Source organism: Miniopterus schreibersii (assembly GCF_964146895.1).
Source record: "Miniopterus schreibersii genome assembly, chromosome: 1".
NCBI lineage: Eukaryota > Metazoa > Chordata > Mammalia > Chiroptera > Miniopteridae > Miniopterus > Miniopterus schreibersii.
The window spans coordinates 125580017-125601821 of NC_138101.1; the positions used below are offsets into that span (position 1 = coordinate 125580017).

The 21805-nt window shown below is 44.3% G+C and overlaps 1 protein-coding gene across 4 annotated transcripts in view; it reads right to left on the reverse strand.

Moving 5' to 3' along the window:
- NPAS3 (neuronal PAS domain protein 3) overlaps positions 1-21805 on the reverse strand; it is an 819123-nt gene that overhangs the window by 24861 nt on the left and 772457 nt on the right. For all 4 annotated transcript variants that reach the window (XM_081157901.1, XM_081157899.1, XM_081157900.1 and 1 more), the window contains exon 7: positions 3234-3427. In XM_081157901.1, the coding sequence (XP_081014027.1) occupies positions 3234-3427 (194 nt within the window). The remainder of the gene's footprint in view (positions 1-3233; positions 3428-21805) is intronic.

Sequence of the window (21805 nt, forward strand, 5' to 3'; positions counted from 1 at the left end):
AATTCTTGGTAAGATAAGACTACATGGGGCGACAAAAAGGAGCATTTTCTCGGGATTCCACGGTTTTCTGGTATAAAACAGATTAGTTAGTGTTTTCCTGAAACCATTAGCTGCTTTCCCCACACAGTTTACACCCCCTTTTTGCAAACAAGGGAACAAGGATGTCATTAAAAGGCCCTCGTTGGTGTTTGTGAAGTTTGCCAGCTCCTCTGGAAGCATTAGATGTCAGCTTTGCCGCAGGCTGTCCTGGGGACGGGGAGGGGAATGGAGTGTAGAGTCAAGGATCGGCTTTAGTTTCTCGTTAGCAATTCCCTAATTAAACAACAAACCCAGGGAAAAAGCCACTTCGTTCCTTAGGGAAGATGTCTCTTTAGTTTATTTTTTATTTGAATGAAATCCTTCCAAACAATTGAACCATTTCTCTGTACCGGAGCCTGTTATCGTGGTGAAAGCGACCAGCTCAGTGTTCGAAGACCTCTTAACATGTGTGCAGAAAGCCCGGACCCATCTGATGGCCTCTATCAGAACCAGAATCCCACGGCCTCTTGCACTCAGCCTCAGTTTCCTCATATGTGAAACAGCCTAAGAGGCTGGTGAGGAGGTTAGTGAATGGAATGAACGTAGCCTAGCGCCTGACACACGGTAAGCTTCTCCCTTAGATCAAATATACAGTCACCTTCCACACGGGTCTTTATAGTAATGACTGTCCTCTTCAGTTAGGAAATAATGCTGTATTGTACTGGCTAATAAGGGGTTGTGGAAAACTTTTTAAATGGGAAGAAAAGAAACCTCAAAGTGGTCACAGAAAATAATCTCAATGACTAGAGTGGCACCGTAAGGCACTTGGTTCCATGGAGAGCGTCAGAAGAATTAATCTGTGATCGCAGGAACGAAAAGTAAGTGTTGGGAGCGGACGATCACTGGGTAAATGTTAGGTTCTTAAGACGAGCCTCCCTTGTTTGTTTTTTTTGGAGGGATTGGTGGTGGTAACCTAAATCAAGGGAGCTGACGTATGTTCTCAAAGAAGCAATGCCGTAGTTTATCCTTTGACTTGCTGACATTCTACATTTTAAGTTAGTGAATAAAGAGCTTTCTGGGCTGTGGATTGTGTTTTTCGTGGGTGCATATGTGTGAAAGGTCCCCGTAGGTGGTTATTCTGACAATTCCTTGCCATCCAGCTGGACTTGTGAAGGAAAATAAGAGACAAGGAATTCAGGGAGACCCCACAGGGTGTAGCTAAGCGCCTGCTTTCTGAATCTAGCAGATTTGGGTTTGAATCTTGGCCTCAGGTAAATCACTTAACCTTTTTCTTTCAGTTGAAATCGCCTGAGGGGGATTGAGACAATGGCCAGACCTGTCTCACAGAACCGTCCAGAAGCTTAAGTGAGATGGTGCATGCAGAGTGGGACAAAAGTAGGTTTACAGTTGTGAGTACCTGAAACATAGTTTATTTGTGTATCAGTCTTTATTAATTATTGTATTATTTTCCATCTGAACAACTGTAAACCTACTTTTGCCCCACCCCTACAAGGAGCTCTGCACATTGCCAAGTGTGTAGTAAGTGTTCAATACGTGTTAGTCATCTTTATTATTCCTTGCCAACTCTAGCCAGTCATCTGGCTACCTGTCTTTCCTGATATTCTGTGGCCATTCCAGAATACCTTAGACGTAGCCAACCGTACAGTCACGATGATAAAAATTTTAATAAATGCCACCAAAGCTTGAAAAACAGACTTAGAGTTACTTATTAAATGAGAGTGCCAGTTTGGTGGCATCTTCTACCCCACTGAACAGTAAGAGTCACTGGTGGATTCTTCCCTCTGAATCGAATGTGACTCAGACGGTAGCGTTTCCAGCGCAGCCGCGACACCTCTAGCACGTCCCAGGGGACCGAACGCAGGTGCCGTCCGTCTGCTTCTTGGCTCGGCCCTGAAGAGGTCAATTACTCAACGATTCAGCTCTTTCATTTTTCCTCCCTAGGCACGCACAGGGCTCAGGGAACATATACTGTATTCATGGCTACCACACTGCGCCACAAAGCATCTCTCAACAGTCACTCGGTAATTCCTCCCGTGGCCCGGGATGGACAGCCTCCTTCAGCAGCCGCACCTGCACAGGTCCTTCCCCCTCGGCCCACATCCCGTCAATCTGTCCTCTTTCAATTAGCCTGCCGGGCTGGTGACTTCTAGGTGAAAGGTCTGCGGGGGCATTGTCCCATTTCCTTGTCCCTTGCTTTGTGCTTAATGGAAAAAAGTGAACTTTTAACCAAAGGCCAAAAAGTCCTTTTATAAAAGCTCAGTCCTCAGGAAGGACTGCCAAGTCATTTACACGATGAGTCATCTTTTTTTTTTTTTAAATTTATGAAAGAGAGAATTACAAAGTTTTATTTAATATATGTGTAGAAGGCCCCAGACCAGTCTGATGACCTGTATCGGGATCAGAATCCCAATGCAATAGCTTTGTCCTTTTGTTCTCTAGGGGGCTCAAATTCTCATCGGTTTTCTGTATGTGTTGTGGACTAAATGTGTGCGTCCCCCTCCCCCCAATTCCTATATTAAAGCCCTTATCCCCAGTGTGATGGTATTAGGTTTAGACGAGGCCATGGGGATAGAGCCCCTGTGATGGAATTTGCGTCCTTATGAAAAGAAAAGCCCACAGCTCTCCGTCTCCCTGTGTGAGGACACAGCAGACGGCAGGCGGCCGTAAGCCAGGCAGGGGGCTCTCGCCGGGAACCTTATCAGCGTGCACCTTGACCTTGGACTTCCCAGCTCCAGAGCCGTGAGAAACACCTGTCTGTCGTTTAGGCCACCGGTCTGTGGTCATTTGTTCCAGCAGCCTGAGCTGACTAAGGCAGCGAGCGTGACGCCCTGACCATCGTGAGGCTGGGTCTGGCTGAGGCATCAGGAGATACCCTTCACTGCATCATTTTCCCTATTAATAATGTCTCAGCCTCCTCTCTCCTTGGGTTTTTGGCCAAAATGGGCCTTAATTATAGCACATGGATGTCTGGGTACCCCGATTCATTCCATTGTTATCCCTAATGTAAATCGGGGCAGCAATGCAAATTTTAAATAAAAAGCATTCTTAGTGTCAGTCCAAGCAGCCGTTAAAAATAAGATCAGAATTTATAATGAGCCTCATTGGGAGAGTAAAATCCTTCAGCCTGCTGAAAACACCAACCCTCAACAATGTGCAACATACTAGCAGGGCAAAGGGAAACAAAAACCAAGTACCTATTTTCACAGTAAATGATATTGAGGTCCATATTTACTCGAGTGACGAACATATGGCAGTCGATTCTGACTTCATTGATTGTAGGGGGAGGCAGGGCGTGCGCCACGACCACGAGACCCATGATTTGGCTGGGGACGGTCCTCCCGTGGGACAGTGACACCCTCAGTCGTAGCCGGCCTGTTATGTGAATCACCTGTAATAGAACAGTAGCACAGGACACAGTCAAATTTACATCTGGGATGTAACGGTGTTTCTTTGGAGAAATGCAGAATGACATCGGGCCAGCTAACATTAGCTTGTATCTTTTGCGATCATAGTGGCTGTCAAAGTGTCCTCAGTGTCCGCAAGGCAAGCGACAAAAGAGAAATATTACAGTCTGAGCATTTCTCAAGGCAGCATTATTATTGTGCTACACTGTTGCTATTTTTCAGGAACTTTTTCTTAATTTTATATTTAGAGGAAGTTTGTAACCAGATAAAAGGACCAGAAAGTCAAGCACTAAGCTGTGAAAGGAAATATTTGCACGATCAGCCCTTGTTAATGGATGATGTCTGTTTCTCTCCAGTTCTGCACTGAGTAGGATTACATGGCCATCTTCTTTCAAAAGTGTGGCTCAGAGCTTTCCTTCATTTGGAGTTGATATGACAAAAGGCCAAAGACTCCATGAATAAAAGACTCAGTGACAAGGAGAGGAATACACCCTTTCGAGCAGATATTCATAGGCAGCACTGGGTAGCCAATAATACTGGGATTTAGCGCAGTGCCCACGAGGGTGAAGCTCAGAGGACTTACTTAGGCCCTTCATTCCTTGTTCCTTGACCTCCTCCTAAAGGAACAGGATTTGTTCCATTTTGGGGACTTGTTTTGGTTACTTGTGCAGAAACAGGAAGGAGACTATCAGGCTATGATTTTCTGCTTCTTAGCCAAAGTATGCACTAGATTGTCCAGGCCACCCAGAACCAAACAAAAGGCATCTTCTGAAAAAGTTCCTTTGCTTAGAAGCATCAAAGTGTTAACTTCATGAAATGATGTTTTGGGGCAGCAACATCATGAAAGGGTGGAAAGTGGGAAGGATTTGTGTGGCTGTGCTTGGGAATGATAGAAGTCAGGTGTATGTGTAGGGGGTGTAGACAAGTGTGTGTGTGTGCGCGCGCGTGTTCTGTGTTCCTAGGTCCCTGCGACATTGTGGCCCTCTAAAGCCAGGTTGCAGAGGTAATCGCTGCGATTCACTGGGCCGGAGCTCAGTTTAGTAGCTAACCTGGCTTCCACATTTGGTTGCCTTTCCAAGTGCATCCCTCCTGAGCGCCAACCCAGCTTCTGAGATTTTCCTTTCCCCTCTCTGCCACAAGGAACCCAAGTGGGAAGCAGGCCTCTGGCCTCCCAGGAGCAGATCTGGTGTCTGGTGTCTGCTCTCCTTCCTAGGGGCTCGACTGGTAATTCCTTTCTCATTTTGTTTTTGTTTCCCTTAAGTTATTCAGTGTTCCCAAAGCCAGCCCCACTGCTGTCAGTCAGGAAGTAGGATCAAAGCTGCGGGCTGCCCTTCGAGTCGGGCTGTTCTGAATCATACCTCTTCCCCCGTCCGGCTTCGCGTTTGCGCCCAGAGCCGCCCATCTGGAAACGCCAATGAGGAGGATTATTTGGGTTATTTCAGGAGCAGTTTTAAGACCACCCACATTTGAAGTTAACTAAATTCATACTTAATGCACCTCTTCTTTAAGCTTTGGTCGGACGAGCTCCGTTATGAATATTTGAAAATGTTCCTAGAGGCAAGGATTCTAAAACACCATCACAGACACATTTTTTTTTGCAAGACCTCATTAACTAATAAAGAAATAGCCAAAAGAAACGGGATTAATGTCACAGGAGGGTGTGAACGGTTCCTGGTGCTCCTCTCAGCCAGGCTTACATAGATGCTCATTTATCATGATCTGTCTTGTATTATCAGGAACACTCAGCTTCTTGGAAAAACACGGATCTATAAGTGCTCAGGAAAACACACACCCAGAAATGATATGCTAAATAAATCCCTGCTGAGTATCCTATTCTAAAGTGATTTATAGGTGTCTGGGCTAGAAAACATTCTGGGGAGGCAGACAGGCCACCTGTCTGTGTCCGATCTGCCTGGCCTCCATCTCCAGCCTCGCCTGTGGCCATCGAGGTGTCGCCGGGGACCACAGTTGGGGTCCGGGAGGGGTCTAGATTTGCCACTTTCTGATTCCATTACCCTGGTTGAGTCACCTCTCTGTGTCTCAATTTCATTTTCTCTGAAATGGCAATAACTGTTCTGCAGTTACGTTACAAAAAACCAAAGGAGGTACTGGAGGGGAACACTTTCTAAATTGTAAAGAAGTCTGCAAGTTTCGTTATGATTCTACTAGCCTTTAAAAATGTCAATTGAGTAATCGGGACGCAGATCAATTATTAATTTAATCTTGACCAAAAGCCTGGCAATGAGTTCTGAAATTTTATGATCCTTTAAAATATTTGGAAGGAAAGCTTGGAGGGTCTATGTTAGGTTTTTTTCCCTTCCAGTTTTTAGGTGAGGAAGAGGCTCTGGAAAGTTCATTCCCCGTGTAGTCACTTGGCTTGGAAATGGCAAAACCAAGAGCCAAAGTCCAGGTTTTAGGTCCTGTGTGTCATTTCACCTTTATCCCTGTGCACATTGAACATGCATGTTCGTAGGGAATGAAACACTATGCCAGCTTACTGCCATCATCTGTATGTAAACCTTTAAATAGACTTCACTTATCATCAGAAGCTCAGGTTATTTGAAAAATCTGAGAAATAGCACAAACTAAGAAGAAAAAGGAAACTAAGAAAATTACCAAAGTAGTAATTAAATAGTTGTCAAGAAACGTCAAAGAACAACCAGAGGGTGTCTTTGTTCATATGTACATCTGAGGGTGAGGGAGGGTGTTACTGATGAGAAAGGGATATCTGCTTAGTATATTAGAGTTTAAAACCCTAGTATGAAGAGAATAAGTAGTCTGTAAAGGCGTTCCTTGTTTTCTTAATAAGGTCATCAAAGGGCATTTTTAAAAAGTTTCTAAAACATATTACGTACAAGGGATCTCGCTAGGTGCCTGGGGAACAGATCAAAGTGAATCAAATGTAAACCTGCCCTCAGAGTCTAAGGACTACATAGTGGGAGTAGACATATAACCACCTGTACTATAGTGACATTGGGAGATGACACAGTGCCTGATGGAGAAAGTACTTCTCCATCCTGGGTCTGTGACACAATCACCTGGGAACCTTTGTTAGCACAGGGTCTTCCCAGGCTCGATCCCCCAGAGATTGCAGCTTGTTAGACTGGGCTGGAGTCCAGCATTTGTTTTTTAAAGCTCCAAATGTGATACCTACATTGGAGAAGAGCTGGCTAATGGGTTTGGAGTTCACTCGTGCTTCTCAATCTGCCACACAGTGGGGTCACCAGGGAGTCTAAAAGTCCCCATGTTCAAGCTGTCTCCAAAACTACCTCCGGGGTAGAGGCCTTGTAGGTCTTAGGGCTGCCAAGAGGATTAAATGAAGATGTATATAAAATGCCTATGCATGTGCCTGACACACAGTATATGCTCAACAAGTACTACTATTAAGTAACAAGTATGGGCCATAAGAAAGGTAGGGGGTAAGGCCTTTGGGAATTCAGGGCAGGTAGAAATACTTTTGCCTGGGTGGAGCAGGACGGATATGTGGAACCGGCATTCGAGTACACTGTTGACATAAGATACAGTCATAGAGTGGTGAAAGGGGTTTTCGGGTTGAGAGAAGAGCTAGGAAAAAAAGAATAGAAAAGGGAACCTATCGCCACTAGGCTCCAGGAGCACAGCTGGTGTCCACAGGAGACGAGACGGGGATGGGCCCAAATGGCAGGTACAGCAAAGCAGTAGAGACTGGCAATGGGCACTAGTGAGAGGAGCTGGCACCATGATTTTGAGCCTCATAGGAGGATGATTGATAGTGATGGGAGACTAAATGGTAACTGGCAATACAGGAGCTACCAGTGTGTGGGTGTCAGGGGTGTGGAGACAGAGATTTCCCTGTGGACATTTTGTACTTGAGCCGCCGTGGGGGGCGGTGGTGGTGGAGCTGGACAACATGTCCAGGGCATAGTTGGAAAAAAGGAGCTGGATACTTAAGAAATGAGAGTTGGAGGTAGTTTTGGAATTGTTTTCCTAGAGGTGATAGTTAAAACCAGGAGATTCAATGGAATTACTAATGGAGAAAACAGAGAGATAGAATACTAAAGGCATTGCGCCCCCTTTAAGAATCTGAAGCCTAAGCAACTTACGCTTCTCTCTAAGTTGAGGTCCTCTTGCTCCATAATAATTACTTTTGTAAAAGAAATGAAAATTTCTCAAAGCTCTAAAGCCCCTTTTCCTCCACCCACAATCCCATTCCCATATAAATGCCAAGCTCGCCAGTCCCAGTGGTAACATCCCAAAGAATGGGATGGCTTCCTTATAAACTTAAGCAAGTGAATGGAAAATGATTTTGGATATAAATAGATAAGCCCCAATACAAATATTATGTCAAGAGCCATTCAAACTATAAAAATAACATAATAGCTTTAAAATGAAAGGAATATTGTGGAGTAGAAATAGCACTGAAATGGGAGGCAGAACACCTGCCTTCAGTCCTGGTTCTGGTAGCTTTGGGGCAGCATTTTCTCAGGTAGAAACTGGAGGTTAAGGAGTAGGCAGTGATACCTAGGGTCTCCCTAAGTTCTCGAGAATTCCCTTACCGTGCCACAGCTACCCCACCCCTCTTTTCTCCACAGTGGCGTGGGAGTTTGAGTACAGCTGCAAGTTAATAAATGCAAAGCATACTTCAAGAATGAAGCAATAGGATTTTTATAGGTCATAGCTGAGTTGGAACAATGCTTTCGTTTTGGCAGATACCAGGTGAAAACTGCCTCTGTGTTCTAAAGGTTCATCTTAGTCTGGTCTTAAATCTAATCTATACACATTCTTCAAAATCGATTTCTGAACTAAGAAATTCTTTGCCCCTGAGCTCAATTTCGTAGAAGAGCTCAATCCTCACTGAGCTTCCTTTCATTCTTGTTTTATCATCAAGAGCTGTACAAAAATGCTAAAGCCCGTATTCCTCCAACCTCCTTACGCAGCACTGCCCAGGCCCAGCCCCAGCGAAGCAGAATGCACAGGATTTTGGAGCTGAAATCCCACCGTCTTTGATAAAAATGTCCAAATTAGCATTATTCATCAGTCCCACACTGAAGAAATCATTGCTTGACTTTTGCCACGTTTCTTGGACAAGTATCTATTTCGCTTCCTGCCATGTGCTCCTTTCAGTCATCTGCTAGCGATAAACACTCAGATGTGCTCCGCTAATGTCTTCTCAGAACAAGCCCATCGCAGAGACCTTGATGGAGCCTCCCCTCTGTCAATGCTTAAAGAAGAGAAGTCCAGGTCAGAAAAGTGCATCTGAAAGCTCTTCTTCATCTTTGAGGAGGAAATCTCAGCACGAGGAATATGAAACGCTTTCTCTAGCAAAAGGAAGGGCTAAGTATTATGTGCATTATTTTCCACATATAATGTACAGGAGAAAACAGGGCTGAGCAAAGAGGGGAATGAAAAGGCTGCGGGCATGAGGGAGCTATGGATTCCCTGGGTTTAGAGCATCTTCAGAGATTTTTCACTTGCTCTGTAAGGGAATCTAAATCTACCTTAAAAACGAGACTTCCTTCTGGCACTCTGGTCTTTTTTCTTTTATTTCCCTGTAGAAGTCTGGTTTAGCATACAGATCATAAATCACCAGCTCAGGTGGGAGAGTCAGCTAATTACTTCTAAGCGATGGGGGCTTTGAGGTGGCCCACAACCTGCTGACAGATAAGGGCTTATCGAGGTCTCCCGAACTTCAACATCTCGCCTACAGAATAACGACTTAATCTAAACTAGCGTGAGGACACCAACCTCATGTAAATTACTTCATGCAGACTTTTAGGGGGTGGGTTTTCCCAGATTTAGACCACACTGATTCATAGGCTGGAGCATCTGCCCTAACAGGTCTCTCTGTCCCTGTCTGTCTGACTCCTGCCGCCTAAGTCTTTGCACAAGGCCTGGGGAAAAAAGAGAGGCAAGCACTATGGAGGAGATGGCTCCTAACTGAAGGAGGCGCCTGCGGGCCCTGTGAGGGGCAGGAGAACAGTAGGATGCCATATCCCTTTCCTTTCTGGAATCTCAGATTTTATTTCTAGAAACTGACTCAACTCTTGTAGACTTTGTCAAAATTCATGTTGGGACTTTAGCAACAGGGGATACAAGAATGACAGAAGGGGGAAAAGTTGACTTCTAAAAGCAGAGGTGAGACTGGGGGCAGGTGAGACTCAGGGAGAAATGAGGTTTGGCAGGGAGTGGGTGGCAGTGTAGACCTCTCCCAGGGTATGGAAGTGGCTACCAAGTCAAGACCATGTGGGTGGTGGCAGTTTTCCTAGAATTTCCTAAGGAAGGGATTTTCAGTATTGGGCTGGGTTGATGGGGACAGGATTCAGCACATACGGACAGAAGGCCAGCAAGAACTAGAAAGGAGAGGGTCTCAGGGTCTCAGAAAGGCTCAGTGTGAGGCTGGCTCTGACGGTGGAGAAGACTGGGTATCGGGGAAGAGGCCTGGCCAAAGTTAAAAAAAGGAATCCTGGCAGAAGCCAATCCTTTTGGATAAAAGGACTACAATTAGAGAGTTAATTCTCAGGGACTCATGATCTTCCATTTGGTTTGAAGGCTTGGTCTGATTCCTGAAAGACTCAGCAGACACTTTAGGAAGTGGGCAGACCTGAAGCTGTAGGTAAGGGCCGTCCATGGACAGCAGAGGGAGGAAGGAAACCAGGGGCTAATTTCCCTATGGTCACCGAGAGACTGAGGTCCCGAAGGAAGACAGACCCGCGCACAAGCATGAGTGTGGGCATCCCTGGGCTTGCAGATGCAGTCCGCTCGCTCTGCCCAGTACACAGACAACTACAACCAAATGGGCCTGGTACCTGAGGGAAAACATACTGTGTTCTTTAATAGGAAAGCTTAAAGCACTTAAGGCTCACATTAGGGGTTTACTCTAAACAAAACAACTCTAGGCTTAGTGGTTCTTCAATTTGAACGCACACAAGAATCACCCAATGAGCTTATTGATAATGTGGATTCCCAGGTCCCACCCGCAAAATTTTGGATTCTTTAAATGGAGGGAGAGGCCTGGGAATCTGCATTTCACCAAGTACTGCAAGAGCTTTGGATGCCAATACAGAGCCATCCTTGAAGTCGGCTTTGGGGGTCGGCCGTAAGCTCATCCACCTGCAGCTTCCTCTTTATCTACAGAGCTGAACGAATGGATCAAGATGACCTAGGAGCTCAGCCCAGACTGCCTCCTAAATGAGCAAAGAAAGACAAACACACATTTACATTTCATTCTGGACTGAAAAAAATCCCTACTTTATAGAACACAAGCCATTGTCTCCATTCTTTGGAAATGGAAGCTCTCAGCCCGATAAGCCGGAACCCTGGGCCGATGTGGGATCAGGGTGTGTTTTCTGCGCACAGGGCTGCCGGAGGGGCCGCCCGGGAGCCCCGTCAAAGCTCCTTTATTGTGAGAGGCTCTGCTTGCTCTCAGCCAGCCCACGGTGGGCTGCACTGCGGTGCTGCAAGCCTCCTGGGGAGGCCGAGCTCGGCCCACCCCCTCCCCCTGTCCAGCCAGCCCTCGGCTTAGCTCCTGATTAATTCAGGGGAATCCTGGGAGGTTAACCCTTAATTTGATGGCTCCAGTGGGAAGCTGAGAGATTGCCGGTAATTTATCACCCTGTTGGTTTTTTTGGTTGTTTTTTTAATATAGAAACATTTTCTAAGGCAACAAGTAAAAAATTATTTTTAAAACCCGCATTTAAAATACATTAGCTACAGCATTCTATTCTTACATGACTGTATCCTCCAAACATAACAACTACTTCTCATCCATCTCTGTTAGCAAACTTCAAATACATAACATAAAAAACCCCCACAGAACTACAATTATAGCCTTAGCTTCTCAAAATGTGGCTGGACTCCATATTTGTTTCTTGTTCCCTTTGGAGAAAATAGTCTTTCTTTTACTAAAGATGAGATTTTTTTATTGGGATAGTTTAAGCTGGAGAGATTTCCTTAACGAGATCATGTAAATGTATGCCAAAGATATAAACCACATTTTCTCAGAGAGTGAAAGACCTCAAATATCATTTAATAAAACAGGACCATGGTAGGAACCCCTCGATAAATTGTTAAGGGGCAAAGCAAGAAGGCTGAACTATACACATCCGATCAAATTTCGTTTGATTCAGTGACTTTATTAAAGCCTCCCAGAGAAGGACAGGACCATTGTACCTCCCTGGAGGGCAGCTTTTTATTCCTCTCTCACCCTATGTGGAGGAGAGGGTAGCACCCCCATGGGCCCCAGAGGCCCCTTGTGGCTCAGGGCCACTGTGGACGTTCTTCTCACTGTAACAGACGACAATTATATTTCCTGACCCTGTTTAAAGAAAACATTCAGAACTAGTCCTGTGCCAGGTCAGGAATAGAAACTGGCTCCCTACTCCCATCGCACCCCCCAGAAATACTACAGCATATCATAGGTTTTCTTCAGAACCCAGGAGCTCTTACTAGGAAAGATATAAATCAAATGCTTTCTGTTCCTCATTCTTGCTTAACACAGTTGTTGAATGTGTGTTTTACTTAAATTTCTTTAGTTGAACAACTAGTGTTGCTGGTCTCCTGAGCCTCTGTTTCTTGCATTTGTGAGAATTTATACAGAGACTCCGGGAACCGCAGCACAGGTCCACAGACAGCCGTGCACCAGAGGGGGGAGCATCTCTGCATGAAGACCCAGCCTGAAGGCCTGCAGGGGAACAAGTGATTGCATTTGGACAACAGAGGAAACCCTCTAGAGGAATATCTCCTAGGTGTGGGGGTCAGCTACCCCTCTCCTCCTGAGTTGCAGAGGATGCATTAAAGACAATTATCCATGTAGATGGGAAAATGCTAGGTCCTTGTGGAAGGGCAACTGCGCTGTCTCAAGAGCTGAAAGGTTTTTTTTAAAGCAGCCATTCCCTTAAAGGGGGAAACACACAAATATTAACAGTCATATTTCTGATAAATAATTTTAAAGCAAACGGATGGGTCATAAATATTTTGAAAAAAATTAAAGCTCCATTACTCCCCATATTTAGACATAAAGCTCCTTTAAAGATCAAACCTAAAAATGATCACTTCCCAGGAGGCTACAGTATGTGTCTGGGACTCTGAAAGTAAGGACAGAACAAAGAGTTCTCTTAAGCTAGGCCCTTTAGGCCCAAATATGTGCATGAAACAAGGAACAGACTAGAAGCCAAGGTTGTTCAGTTTTCCTGGCACACGCGGGCAACATGTATTTCTGTGTTGGACTTCAAGGACCTCCTTTCTCTGCATTGATTTCCTCATTGGGAAAGTGAGTGGGCCTAACTATGTGGCCTTGGAGACCTTTCCTTAGCATAGTGTCTATTAAATCCAATATCTGAACATGAAGTCTTGACCCGCCATCAAAGACCTAAGCTCTGTAACCTTCCCTCTCTGTTATCTTGGTTTCCATTCTGTGCGAGGCCCGGATGCTTCGTGTTTAGCATTGATTAGCACAGGGTATTGTCTTAAATGTTTCTTAACCTGTCCTCCAAACTCTGTAGCTAGTATTTTATAAGGCTGCTTAATGCAATCCTAAATTTCATCCTTAATGAGAGCAGTTTCTAATAATGGCATGCCTCTCAAAACGTCTCACATTTTATGGAGTGAATGAATCCACGCCGGTGCCAACATCTCTTTGTGTTCAGCGTCCCAGAAAGACCGCATGCAGCCCGCCCCGTTACAGATGTGCAGCCAGGCCGCTGCCCGCAGTCACCGCGGCAAAGGGAGGTCTCCTAGTCTCTCGCCCAGTCCCTTTTCTACTCTTCAGGAGTGCACGGCAGAAGACGTGTTCCCTTCCACTTTACTCTTTTGTTTTCCCAAATGTGTTTATATCTTTCTATATAAGTGACTCAATCAAACTTAAGATTTTAACCTTCAAAAGACCCCATGGCACCGACGTGGGTTATTATCCAGTCAGCATATGCGATTCAAAACACTCGTCTGACTTTTGTGCGTGTCACCAGCTCATTTGCTGCATTTGGTTGATTCAGCCATGATTAGAGATAGTCATTTACAGTCACACATTTGGAAACTCTTTAACAAGCTTCTAGCAGTTTCCTTTCCAAAGCTGTTTAAATAGATGAGGGTGTGGTGTCAGCAGCAACAGCAGTTTCCTCCACACTGATTCCCCCTGCTACTCGTACGTCTTTATGAGGACTTGCATTTTGTAGAAAGGCTTTTTAGAAAGAGAAAAGAAAAAACAACCCAAAGATGCACAATCCAGAGCCTCTAGTCATTTCAGGAAGACTGAGTGAAAAATTAAAATTGAAGCCACCACACTACAACCTGAAAGTTCCCTAAAAAAGAAGAAATCCCCCTCCCTCTTTTTATTTTAAAGAATACTTTTGAAGTAATTGGCACAAAGACTGTTCTAGTGCAGATTGCTGCAAGTGTGCTCTTGGCAAGAACATCATAAGCACTAGAAAAACTTTAATATGCTCAAGGAGCCAAATACAAACTGACACCAGGAACTCAAGTGTGGGAACAAACAGGGGGGAAAAAAAGAGAGCATCTCGATTTAATACAAACCTACATACAAAGGGACCAATTTCTGCGATTCATGGTTTAGCATACAATGCAGCTGTCCTCGGAGTGAATATAGAGTAGTTATACATAAGAAATTAGAATTATCAATTCGAGGGAATTTCTCAAGAGCCCTTTGGGTATGTAATACTGCAACTATAATGCCTAAGAAGGCAGACACAATGCATTAAATGAGATCAGGTTGGGATCTGTTGAGAAAAGGAGGGTTTAAACTTGAAGAAATGCCTCTTTGATTTGACCTCTGGAGCAGACCTTCTGTAGGGAAACTCAAAATAAACAGGTTTACCCCTACCCGCAGCCTTGCTTCCCAGGTCTTTAAAATATGAGTTTGAATCCATGTAACACAAGGAGGGAGGTCATTTTAGAAATGTCTCCTATGTGGCAGGAATGGGAAGAACTTGTAGACTTTTGCACTCTGCAAGATTTGGGGAGCATGTTCAATTCTCTCTATTCCATTGGATAGAAGAAAGAAAGCTATTTAAAAAAATATTTCCTTCCTCAAGTAATCATCTTTGGGAAGGATTTTATGGTAAGGATTCAAGGATTTGGAGGTTTTCTGCATCTTTCTCTATCCATGCTTCAAATTTACCCCTGATTGTGACCAACACTTAACTTTACCCTGAAACTGAAATGATTGTTCCTTTTCACAGTCTTGCTAAGTAAGATTTCTCCTGCAATTCCCTGGAGTTCAAACGTGCTATACTTTTTCTTTTTCTTGGGGAACGTTTGAAGTCCCCTTTAAAAATAATGCCTTGAGGATATTTTTTTTCCCTAATACCATTTAAAGAAACTTGAAAGCATATGGCTCTTGGAGTGCACAGGGTTCTAATGAAGTGATCAGCAGCACGGCTCATATGCAGACATCCACCCGGAGCTTTCATACCCAACCCAGATCAGCCTTTAGAAAGAAGTAAAATTCTGCAGAAACTCCTTCCCTCCACCTGCCCTTGTAAAGGCTCAGTGAGCCAGTGCACTCAAGTGGTGACTCTCAACCTTCGAAGGATGGGAGGCGGTGGAAAGGTTGTGTCAGGATCAGAACTGTCAGTGGCAAAGCAAATCAATTCAGTGGCTTGTAAGGCAACTCAAGACAAATATTCCTCTATTGTGCAGTCTCAAGTCAAAGTGTAGGAGGAGAAAATAAAGTTTCTTTATAGAGTTCTATTTGATGTTGTCCCTATTAGTTCTTCCGTTACCGAGGTGATTCTCCACACAGCCAGCAAAGACTAAATAAAACAAAAACATGGGATATTAATGCGCTTTCCCTGGAACTGGGAGAACCATGCTGTTCTCCTGCAGTTTGCAGTGGATCCTCTAAATCTACCACAGTTAAAATCACACTTCTTCAGGGGCGACCTCATTAGTGCTAAAATATCACGTCTTGTGCTATTTTTTGGCGGGGATTTTAGCAAAACAAGTAATGACTCTTTTGATTATTGGAGTGACTTGTGCTACCATGACTGCTAAGTTTAAGAGTGCAACTGTTTAATGTACTGGCATCCGCACCTGGCTTTTTTATTCCTGCTTGGGTTTGGACAGACACAACCCCCGAACGAGCAGCCTTCGGTGGTCTGGGCAGCCTTACCCCACTCCCCTGCTACATCTCCTTTTCCAAAACACGTTTTTTGTTTTTGTTAATCTCATTCAAGGATATTTTTTCCATTGATTTTTTTAGAGAGAGTGGGAGGGAGAGAGATTGATTGGCTGCCTCTCACATGGCCCCGATGGGGGCTGGGGATGGAGCCTGCAACGGAGGCACATGCCCTTGACCGGAAACCAAACCTGAGAGCCTTCGGTCTGCCGCGGGCCGACGCTCTGACCACTGGGCAAACTGGCCAGGGCTTTCCTAACACTTTTGAAGGGGGTGAGATGAGCAGTAGACTGGCAGGTGTGTGAAGTGCTCAGATTCAGAGGCAGGTGTCGCTCTTCCCTGGTTTCTACCTGGTCAGATAATGTTTCTCAAATGTCCGAATGCTCCTGCAGCATTTTGTGTTCATCAGCTACAGGACATGACTTCATTCCTTCAACAATATCACGGAGATTAATATATTGCCAGGCACTGTTCTAGGCTCCGGGGATACGGTGCTGTGAAGGATGGACAAAGGTGGAGAGATGGAATCTGATGTTTCTTGCTGTTGTAAAGGGCTGCTCTGGGGCCTGCGAGGCAGCAGGCAGGCCAAGCAGGAGGCTTCTGTAGAGGTCAGGTCGGGGAGACAGTGGTAGCCCAGGAGGAAACGGTGGGAAGCAGCTGAGTTGTGCTATACTTTGAGGCAGAGACGGTAGAATTTGCTGATATATTAAATGTGGGGGTCTGAAGTAATGAGTGGTCTCAAAGGACACTTCTAAGCTTTTGGCCAGAGCCCAAGGATGGAGGATGGTGGCTAGCAAAATGTTTTGAGAGGTGGGTTTTGTTTTGGTTATATTAAGATTGAAAAATTGTCAGCATTCAAGTGAATAGTCAGTAGGATGCAGAAGTTTAACCCTTTGCAGTCGTTTGTCTACTTTCAGCCACCAAAGCTTTTTTACCGTTCCGGTCGTGTGTCTGCTCTCAGCCACCACAGCAAGGAACCGTACGAATCTTAACTCCATTCATGTATCAGTTCATAATTTCTCTGAAAGCTCTTAATTCCGACCAGTACGACACCCATGTCCAAATTTAATACGACCGCAAAGGGTTAAATGTACTTCTTTAGTCTCATTTTTTCATACTTTATTCAGAGATCTTCTATTAGCTAAAATATAGTTTCAGAAATTTTATACCTGTGTTACGATAAATGCCATTGGCTAACTGGGGAAATTAGTGATGCGTGTGCTCCAATCCCTGATTCTTTTAGTCCACGTCTGAGAGGACAATGGGCGTATTTTCTGGTAAAACACACTGTTGAGTTAGGACTAACGACAAGCGTAACAGCCAAATAAACAACAGCAATAATGATCCACAGTTATAAAGCCTATGCAGCCTGTGGAGGCTTTCACTAGACAAGCTCTGTTCTTCATACACTTCCTTTAGACATCATTTCCAAAGCATCTGTCCTTTCAAAATCCAGGGGAGGGTAAATCCATGCATCCCAGGCTACATTCAGCCCCAGATATCAAAGTATGGGCAGTGCCGTGTTTAAGAAGTTTCTATTTGAATGATCTAAGAAGGGAAGTACTATCCCCACTCTCCCCAGCCCCTGCCACGCCCCACTTCACCTGCTCGCTGGGAGACATCAGAGTTTACACTCAGGACAAAGGGAGGCAACGCGCTGAAGTTCCTCCCTGCAGAGTACCGGCAAATGTTTAGAGAGCGTGGGCCCCCTCGGCAAAGGCTTCCCTTTCAGCATCACTTCTGCACACTTTCACAAAGCAATGACCTTCCCCCAGTAGCTACTAGAGGGCTGCTGTTTATGTTTGATTTCCTTAATCCTGCTAAAGCAGCGACGAAGGCTTAGCTGGTAATTTATTTATAAGACATTATAATAAGGCTTCAGCGATCTGAATGCTGTGTAAAAAGTGGGAGGCAGATTGCACAGAGGCAGGATAGCCAAACTTAGAAGAGAGCGCTATGACAATCTTTGGTTTATCTACCCTTGGAATCAATTTTGTCATTTTTAATTGACCGATTTTCCCTTGTTTGCTTAACATTTATTAATTGATTGTTATGCTCAGGCAATTAATTCAAAAGTTGGCAAGTTTAATGCAGAGAAATTAATTTTCTTTTACCAACATGCCACTTAAAATACATTTTTGGAAGCCTGGGTTACCAGGAAATTACCTTCAAATTAATCAACAAGGAAATTAGATGGTAGTGTCCCTTGACATCTGCCAATCCAAAAGATGTCAGTTTTTCCTTTTGTTTGAGTGGGCTTTTTCCACTGAGTAAGGAATTAAAACACACACACACACACACACACACAAAACCAAGCCTGGATATTAAGTAAAACCATCGTGCATCTCAGCAGGCAGAGAAAGGAAAGCAGTTTCTTTGTATAAATATGCAATGTTTAAAAGAATTTTACTTTTCACTGAGAGAAATCTGTAGAAAAGAGGTAAATTTTATGAGAACATGAAACTTAAGCTCATCACTGTCTACCTTAAGCAGCTCTTTTGCCACTTTTCTTTCTTTTCCCTTATAGTAAACCTAACTTGGGCCACAGCTCTGCCAGGCCCTGTGGAGGCAAACCTGTCGGAGAGGCGGGTATGTGAGTGAGGCCCTAACGGAGGCCTGTAAATGCAAAGGGCAGGGGGAGCGCTGGGGAGAACTGTCCCGATGAGGCACAGCAGGAGGCACTCGTGGAGGAAGCAGCATTTGAGCTGAAGTTTTATAGATGAGTAGAATTTGACTGACATTTACGTCGCAGAACTATTACAAATGAAAGCACAGAGACACAAAACTGCTTTTTGTGTTTAGGACTGGAGAGGAGTGTAAGGATCAGAGTAGAGCAGGTGGGGAAATGCTGGGGCACGCAGAGCTGGCTAGGTTGTGGGACGCTGTGATGCTATACCAAGGAATGGTGACTTTATTTTACAGACAAAGAGGGAGCCACTTAAGACTTTCAAGAAAATATTACATGACTTGACCTGATTTTTAGGAAGAAAATTCTGAGGGCATTCATTCATTCATTCATTCACTCTCTCACTCACTCATTCATTCAGTTGATCAGTGTTTGATTCACTTATCAGGCACTGCTCTGTGCCAGTCACTGAGGCTACGGCAATTACTAAGGAGCTCACAGTCCACCTTATCTACACCTAATTCGAGTGTGATCAGGGCTATAACAGGAAAGTGAATAAAAGGAGTGGCCAGCAGCCTGTCTGCATGAAGGTAAAGAATGAATGTTGGTAAGGCTGGTGCTCAGCTAGGGAGTCAGTCTTGAATCTTGGACCTCTCTTTATTTTTAATAACCCTTCCATCAAGTTTGTCAGAGGTTAAAGTTAGAATTATTGAGTGCGTCACTTCTCTTCGATCATCTGCCTCTCACTTCCCAGATGCAGTCAGTCACCAAGGTCTGTGAATTTTTCCTTGAGCACGTCTCTTGCTACTCGTGTTATATCCATTCTGAGTGCCAGGAGACTGATACGGACTATTGAAATCTCACCTCTGGACAACTTGGCGGGCAGCTTCCTAACTGGTCTTATTTTTCCCCTCTCTGGTCCATCCTGCATATTGTTGCCAGGTTCATGTTCCTAAAGTGTCTTTAACTTAGGAAAACAGACCAGGAGTGATACGATCCCCTCATCCACTTATGTAACTTTGGAGCAGCCACACGGCCTCCGAGCCTCCGTTTCCCATGTGCCGCGTGGGCGTGATCATCTTTGCCGTGTCTGTCTTACAGAAGTGTGGAAAGAACCAAATGAGGCAGTGCATTTAAAAATACCTTGCAAACGTGTAGTGCCATGTTGCTATATGAAGTATTATTATTGGTACTTACTAGTCAAGAACCCTGGTTGTTTCTGGACTAAAATTCATACCAACGAGAGCACTCAGCTTTCATGGAAGTCCTCATCTTGTGACACCTCCCTCCCTAAACTCCAAAAGCTTTGCACATCATCTTCCGCATCTGCCTTGTGTTTGCCTTCTCCATACCTTTGCTCACACCACCTCTCAGGCCAGGAATTCCTTCCCCCTCCCCCCATCAGAGAAAACAATGTCCATTCTTCAAGATCTATGTCCAGCCCCTTCTGCTCTTCTTCGGCCACTCCAGCCCAAAGCTGTCCTCATCACTTTGAATTCCTACTGTTGTCTTTGCCACCCAGTCAGCACTAGGTGTGTCCCATCATAGCTTATTCTGCCCTTGTCTCTGTCTCTCTTTCTCCTCAAAAGCACAGGACGTGTCTTTCATTTCTGTGTAGACCTCCCGGGACACGGACCATGGAGGCACTTGATTGATGCCTGACTGCTTGGCCACTCTCCGTCCATCCACGGCATGAGAGCTCGCAGAGTCCTTAATTTACTTTATTTCTTTTGATCCTTGCACCAGCCTCCGAGGTAGGTAGAGCAGGTATTAGTATGCCCATTTCATAAATCAGGAACTAGAGGCTAAGAGAGACGAAGTGTTTGGTTACGAGCACACAGCTAAAATGTAGTTCTGACGCTCCTCCGAGTTCACTGCTCTTTTTCACCGACCGCCTGCATCTCCACCACTCTCAATTCCTGTTTTGATCCATCTGAGCTTTTAAAACTGTTCAGTTCTCCCTTATGCTTCAAAAACCCTTCCATATGAAATTGCCTTTAGAAAGTACATATCAGTAAGATTCTTCCTAGGGGTTAGTTGCTCCCTCAGTACAACTGGATACTTCAAGATGTCCAGTGAATTTGGCTCATCATGGCTCTGAAGAGAAAACACTTACCTTTTCACTTCAAGGAACTTAAAGTCTCTATATTACTAATTCCTGACTCTGGTAGCTGATTACCATCAAAGAGGGACACACACACACACGGTTTCAATCAATAAAGAATGCAATACCAAATTCACAATAAACAATACAATATCAACTTTATGATAGGCTAATATAAACACTAGACAACTAATCTTAACATTAACCAAAGCGAGAGACAATGACAAGTAGTCCTAAGAGTTTTGTCATGCCCACAGGTCCTTTTTGCAGCCTGATCACATTGACCATGGATTCAGGGCCACTCCCCAACCCTTTCCCCTGAGGAAACCCACTGACCCCACTGTGGGGATGGAGCCAGGAACTTCAGATACCTTCCTCCTCTTATTTTATGAACATACTTTCTGCCCTTTGCCCTCTTCAGAAATAAAGTGGATAATCTAAAGGCTTCTATTAAATTTTTTTTCTCACAAAAATATATATACCAAGCCCAGAAATAAAATGGGGAAAAGATACCTTCCTAGTGATAAACATAAGCTAAGGCAATATCTTCTGAAATGCTAAAATCCTAGATTTTACAGTTATAACCCAATAAAGATAATATTAGCTATTAACAGAGAGTTAGCGTTTACAGAGCATTTGCACTCATCTTACACTACATTATAACTTTATGATATTTCAGAAGAGGCACTACTCCCTTTCAGCGGACTCAGGGAGGCCAAACGCGTTCCCTGAGGTCAAATACGTACCAAATGGCAAAACCAGGACTACAACCTATAACTGTTGATTTTAAGGCCAGGGCTCTGTACATTCTTCCAAGTCACCAAAAATGCCTCTAACATGGTTATTTTTGATATTTTTCATTACATACAGAAAATTTATAGGCAATTTTTACTAATTTCTGTGCGGTAGCTCTACTGGGCTAGAATAATTAATACCACATAGCCTACAGCTATAGAGTTTAGATTCCACTGATATGGGTGAATCAGCTTCGGCACACATATTTATTCTTCAATTAATGGTTAATTTTTATACAGCTCACCACATTGACCCTGTGGTAGTCTTAACCAGTCATAAATATGTCTACTGAACTGTCTAGTTATTTTGGAAAGACAAATAACCATGCTCTCTCTATCAACAGCCCCATTATATCTCCTCTCTGACCCGTAGAAGATACTCCAAATAGTTCTGAAGGTTCACTAGCACTTCAGCTCTCTTAATAATTCTGATTTTCTTAATGGTATGTTCAAATTCCAGTATGACCACTGGAAATAAAAGATCGAACCAGACGAGAAGTAGCCCAGCCGTACTGCAGGGCCATCAGCCAGAGTTTAGAAGCAAGTTTTCTCTGTGCATGGGGCTAAAATAATTCAGTTTTCCAAAACTCATTATCACCCCTACTCATCTTTAAAGAAAGGATTTAAGGCAGAAAGCTCATCTCTGCATTGTGATGCCTTTCGCCTTCTCTCTCACTCTGTGCCCAGAATCATCGGAGAAGATGCTGGGAGGGGTAACTGATGGCGGGT